Below are 6,491 nucleotides of genomic sequence, written 5' to 3' on the forward strand. Positions count from 1 at the left end.
GAGCCGTCGCGACAGCTCGAGCGGCCAGAGCGTCGAAGTTTCAATAAGTTGGAAAATTTTCGCCGCGACGCGCCGCTCAATCGCTTGCATGTGAACCAGCCTTAAGTAAAGCTTTAGCCTTAAGAACCACTAGCGCCACGTGCGCCCTAAGCAGACACCTCGCTTCGGCGCATGAACAAAGACAGCAAGCCCATGCTAGACGGCGCGGCGATGCCGCAAATTTATCTCAATTCGGATATGGGTCACTCGACACTACTTCAAGGGCAGCTCCGAATCTCGCAACATCGAAAAACATACAAAAAATTCCAAAACCTTACTACGATACAAACTCTCGAGTCGCACTAGTCAAGACTTAACCCTGATATCTCAACGCGTCAACACGCAATGCAGCAACCCAGCCGCAACAAACATGGAGACACATTTGCGATGCAGCAGAAATATCGGCGCCAAATCGAATACGTTCAAAAGTATTTAATATGAAGTCAGTGCAACCAACAGGAATTTTCGCGCCGCCAAACACCTAAAAAACACTGATTAAATTATCTGACAGGGCAGGGTTAGATGACCGCTCCAGCCCGCGCAAAAGTGAAAATGGCGCTATACAAAACGTGCTCTCTGTGCCTCGCTGCAAACTTCCGACTTTTTCTGCGTGCGCTTAACCAGCGAAACACGCACGAGATAAGCAATACCGATTACTTTTAAAACAAACTATTCAAGGTAGCAACTACGCCGAGAAAGAAAAAACGCACTCGTTTAAGCACCGAACACTAACAAAGCTAAGCTTTTTTTTTTTTTTTTCGAACACAGGCACACCAGAGATATCACTGGTGATTGCGCTGCGTCCTGACAATATAACTATATGAAAAGAGGGATTCCAACTGACGCGATGCGAGAACAATGGATTCAGCGACTTACGATCGGTCCTTTGATCGGCACAAATGAACACGAAACGCACCTTTCAGGTATTCTTGCGTGTCGGACTCGGCATCTCCGTCATCGTCGTTTGCCTTGTGCAATTTCTCCTTTCCGACCTAAAAATGAATGCAACGCATGCGGTTCAAAATGGATGGAAATCAATTCGCAGCTGCCTCTCTGTAAGCCTATTTTTTGGCCCCTCGGGTACGGCGAGCTGGGAAAGCAAGGGTTTCCTAGCACGCTTCGTGCTCCCTTTAAGGCCATTTTTGTAAGCAAAAACGCACAGCTATATCAGATAAACTTTAATTGTAGCCCCAGTAGGCAATATGGCTATATTTCGCAGCAGAGAGCGCACGAAAAGATGAAGAAAGAAAAACGTGGCAGAGGCTTCAAACAAGCATAACAAAAGTTTTGCTTTCATACAGTGAGCAAAATAGCAACAACTTACCTTGGCCGCCTTGTTAGACACTACCTGATTCTTCTTAAGCTTCATGCTGCCTAATTGTACGCCTCTTTACCAAAAATGCCTCAGAAATACCGGCAACCACGAGGTTCAAAACTTTTTGTCAAGTCGGCGTCGCGAAGGGTGCCCAATGTGGCTTGACGTACTTCGGGCATTCGGCCTTTGGGCACTTCGGGCCATCTTTGGGCGACCTGAGACACCAGATAGCGTGAGCTGCTCCATTAAAACTTTTTTGTGTCTCATACAGACCGCAAGTAACTTTTTTTTTATTACCATCGGAATTAATTGCTGCCGGCTGTTATCTTTGTGGTTCTATCAGTTCCATCAATTCATTGGTTTCATGATGGCAGCAGACGAAAATGTGCGGCGTGCCATGCTGCCCATTTGTCGCGTTCGTCCTCTTCCTTTACAGACGCGTTCAGTTCCGCTGCATAATTGTTCTAGATTTGAAACGCACTGCCGAGTTTCCCGCACCGACATAGTTACACGCCGCATTTACAAAAAAAGTAATCGGTCCGTAAACACATTGCGTCATTGTAGGTTGAGCGCGGTTTTGGCGCGCTGACCGCACGTGTACGCCTTTTGTGGTCTGGAACCAGAAGCACTGTACCAGGAGAGGCGAAAGCTCACCTGTGAAAACGTATCTCAAGTTGTTTAATTACTTGGCGTTATTTTTATTTATTTATTTATTTACACATACTGCTGTCATTGCAGGAGTGGTTAGAAATGAAAATCACAATACATAAGCAGGCACTTGTTTCATAAACTGCTCAGGTGGTAGCAGTCGCAACGAACCATCAAGTTTATTCCACATATGGATCTTATTCCACGTCAAGTTTACTCCAACATGATATGGATCCCAATCAACTCGCCCAAATTTTCACCCTTTTGCAGTTATTTTCAGGAACTTCGCTGCGGGCCCGTACACACTTACTTATCTGCCCGGGTTTTATAAAATGCCTGTGCGCAAACTACTGGCCTAAACGAGAGTAAACATTGCTCATAAATTTAAGGATATATATTGTTGTCTACGTTACTTGACATGTCGGCTGCGCATTCAGTTTTCGCAAAGGGGTCATTCCATGCCAAGCGCCCCAGACCTTGCGCTCGACCATCTCCAAGTTGTTCAAAAAAATTCACGGAAACTTGTGCGTAATCAAAGCCTGAAATATTTTTGCCGAACAAAAATTATTCGTGAGGTGAGCGCAGTGTGAGTTAACATTCAGAAAAGGTGACAAACTAGGTCAATAATTAATCAAAAATTCAAGTTTTTAGAAACCACTCCATGATTTTTTTCAATTACATTTGTAGAAATTCTGGCTATATAGTACAATTCGGAGCATGCAGCTTTATACGGCATGAATATTTTAAAAAATTGAAGAAACATACGAAAACGTACCATTTTTGCAGTTTTTTTTTAGTATCACCTAGCTTGCTTCTCTATAGATGTCTATCGGGTCTATTGTACATGTATGTATGTTACAGGTATTTCAAAAATTCTTTTCTCACTTTAAGGAAAGATTACCTCGATAAAAATTTCAATAATGAAAGGCAATAAACTTTTCTACGTGACCCGCTATTGCATGTATTTTTACTTGAACCACCTCAGGGTGAAATTAACTCGTTTTTTGGCTCAAAACGCACTTTTTACAACTTCAGTATTTTTTTTGCATCGATGCATGCAGTTTCATCACCTGTAGCATTAGCAAACGGCGAATGCAAAACGGCTATTTCTGAATTTCCAATAGCAATTGGTTGATATTTTTAAAAATGACAAAAATGGTACATTTTCATATTTCAATTTAAAAAAAAATATTTGTCACATAAATCTGCATGCTCCAAATTATATCGAAAGCCAGAACCTGTGAAAATGTCACTGAAAAAATTGCGGAACGTTTTCCAAAATTTAAATTTTTTTCTTATTCTTGAACAATAAACTGCGCTGACCTCACGAACAACTTTTTTCGTCAAAAATATTTCAGGCTCTGATTACGCACATTGCGATAAGTTTCAGTGAACTTTTTTTTTTTTGAACAAATTCAAGATGAATCGGGTTGAGTGCAATGTCTGGAGTGGTCTGGGGCGTGCGTGGAATATGACCCAAAGGCAAGCAGACAATCTAAAGCCCGCGTCAACTGCCAGACGGCGAAGCAAACAACATCCCAGCTCAGTGCACGTGGATAGGTGAGTAGAGCGCTTCCTTTGAAGATGCTGTCATCTGCTAGTCGCTTCTGTTATTAAAACACCACAGTGAAAATGTGATATCAATAGCACTGTACACACTAATAAAGGATAATTCGTTGCTTGTGTTTCTGCATTGTTTCTGGTGTCGTAAATGTGGTCCCAAATGGTAGGCTGGTTTCAGGGGTTTGTCTGCAAGCTGCACACGGGCTATGAAATACACCACAGTGGAAGGCTCCGGAATAATTTTGAGCGCGTGAGGTTCTTTAACATACACTGATATCACACAACACAAGAGCGTTCACGCATTTCACCTCTGTCAAAGTATTCCGATATGTTGCCTGGATGACGCTCCCACTCTGAAAAGGACAAAATGACAGTGGGTATGCCTCGAATGCCTTAGGGTGCAGGAAAGTGCCTACACCTCAAAGTGCCCTCTGGCAGCATCAGTAAATCTCTACAACCTTTTACTCATACGCCCTGAACACTGATGCCCTTTTGCGGTCCGCGACTTGTGAGCACACATCCCCAATGCGCTGTTTCAGTTCAGTACAGCTTGGCGTTTAGCCACGGCTGTAGACTCGGCTTTTCAAATAGCCCCATAAAAAGTAGTCACACGGAGTAAGATCTGGAGAGCGGGAAGGCCATGACGTGTTGAACAGGCCTCGTCCTGTCCATGTTTGGTCTAGCCAGTGCAGACGCTTGCAGCGTAGCAAGTTGGAGCTCTATCCTACTGAAATATGCAGACCTCCTTCATGTCTCTCTCCTCCATTTCAGGAAGGACCTTGTCCTGTAGTGTTTCCAAATATGACTCTGCGTTCACAGTGTCCTCAAAAAGAAAAAGGACCGTCCAGTGCCTCCACACGAAACAAACATAGAGCTAGAAGACTTTAAAAAAATCTTATTAACAGAACCTTCACATCTAAGAAAGTTTCACGTAAGCAGTTTTTTAGACTTAAGACGTTTACAAGCCCTCCTGTGGTTGTGCTAACACTACACTTGTAGATGAAAACTTAAGACATTTTCAACAATTTTTTATTTTTTCAGAAAATGAGTGCCTAAATTACTTTACGCATTTGAAGACTGATTTTAATGCTGCCTTTAAATCCCCTAAGACTTCAGAAATGTTAGAGTTCATTTCGTTGAAAGAACCCAACCTAATCTGCAAGGACGGGATCAATGAGCCCACACTGATGCTGCAGTTGAGAGCCGTAAATGCATATGCCAAGTGTGAAAAGAAAACATGCTTCTCGGTCGCTGTGTTATTTTTTATTAAATCCACTGCAAATACACACACACAAAAAAAACCCTACTAGGCAATTAATGTCAGTAGCAACTGAGGAGGTAAGTTCACTGGTTTGGCTGACATTAAAATGGCAAGCATCTGGGTGCGGGAAAGTATCGTGGGTAGACCAATTGTTAAAATGGAAAAATAGATGATGTTTCGGCCAAGCTACGGGAGCAGTGTAACAATGAATGCTTTGATGAGCAAGTTGCTCTGATATTAGATGGCAGGGAACAGCTCGCAAGTGTTCCCAAAAACTGGCTGAGGGTTCAATCGAGCTAAACCTAGTACGACGAGCGAAAGCTCTGTTAAGGTAAGCACAAGCCACATGCTTTTATACAGCTAACGGCGCGTCACACGATTTCCGGCAGTTGTGAGAATGCAGTCGGCTCCGCATACGCAGCTGTGGCGAGTCACGTGGCATGACGTCGGAGCCAATGATCCGCTCCTCCTAGTTTGAACGTCAAATTTCATAGCTACATGACCTCCAGCTTTGTACTAGAGGAGTAGAGCTTTCGTTCTAAAACCACTTCTCTCGCAAGGAAGGTGCCAACTACGAGGTAATACAGGGAAGTCAAATCCAGCTCTGTTCAGCAGCCTGCAGAAGTGAAAAATATTAGGAGAACCAAAAGCACTCCTGGGTGCGCCTGAAATGGCTAGCCAAAAGACGGAGGCAAATAAGACCAGGCCATGGCAAGGAGTGACAGCACAGGCAAAAAAATAAGCTAACTAAAAACGGATGCATATTATGTCATTGTCAGTGGCACTTGTGCACAGTGCAGTGATTCACCATAAACAGCCTGCAAAGACACAGAAACCCATGGTCAGTTGCAAGTGCACTCTGCCTTGCGATAAACTCAAGTTGTTTGCCTTCTGTATTCTGCGGCTTAACTACCTTGGGCAAAAGGTGCCTGTACCTGCCGGGAGTCTGTGATATAAGTAGACAAAAGAAAAGTATTTACAGTCTGCGTCACCCCTGCGTACAGAGCTAGACCCTCCCTCATATAAAAATGAACACCTCGTCCTAGTGTAATTTTTAAACGCTACACGTTTGAGCAGAAGAGCCACATGAACTTGCAAACAAGGTAGGCACAAGGAATTTGTCTGCAAACCATGGACTGCTTTCTAATTTCACTTTTACTTCTGACTGCGTGGTTCAAGACTGCTCACTCTACACTGTGTACCCACTTAATGAAAGCTTAAACACATGCAAACGCACTGTTTTAATACACCGAACATTACACTTCGGTATGCGAAACACTGGCTGATACTGCTTTGTGATTTGGGAACCAAATGAGCGACGTACTAGCTGACAGTTCAATCACGCGCATTAGAGTGTTAGCCACAGTAAAGCTGATGCTTTTACCAAGCAAGAGAAATGGACGCTTACTTTTGCAGAAAACGAGGCTCGCATTTCAGCGACCCAGACAACACCAAACGTCCAGAGGACGTCCTCAAATGGTCAAAACGTCATCCCGAACAGGACATTGAGTACTTTTTGAGTGAATCACTGACAAATGTCCTCGTGAGGATGTCCTCAGTCTGTTAGCTGGACGACTCAGACGAAAATTCCTAGTATGTCCTATAAGCGTTCCATCGCAGGACAATACTGTGGCACTGAACTGAGAAAAAACCAGCTTTACCTCT

At 43.6% G+C, this 6,491-nt stretch overlaps 1 protein-coding gene across 1 annotated transcript in view; it reads right to left on the bottom strand.

Annotated features, from left to right (window-relative positions):
* LOC149351961 (uncharacterized) overlaps window positions 1-1,524 on the bottom strand; it is a 40,578-nt gene extending 39,054 nt beyond the window's left edge. Inside the window, exons 1-2 of the mRNA XM_089581166.1 lie at window positions 1,364-1,524; window positions 956-1,031 (exon numbers count right to left, since the gene is read on the bottom strand). Of these exons, the coding sequence (XP_089437292.1) occupies window positions 956-1,031; window positions 1,364-1,408 (121 nt within the window). The 5' untranslated portion in view covers window positions 1,409-1,524. The remainder of the gene's footprint in view (window positions 1-955; window positions 1,032-1,363) is intronic.
* Between the last annotated feature and the right edge of the window lie 4,967 nt (window positions 1,525-6,491).

Source organism: Amblyomma mixtum, chromosome 3, assembly GCF_055824585.1.
Source record: "Amblyomma mixtum isolate Tamu chromosome 3, ASM5582458v1, whole genome shotgun sequence".
Classification (NCBI taxonomy): Eukaryota; Metazoa; Arthropoda; class Arachnida; order Ixodida; family Ixodidae; genus Amblyomma; species Amblyomma mixtum.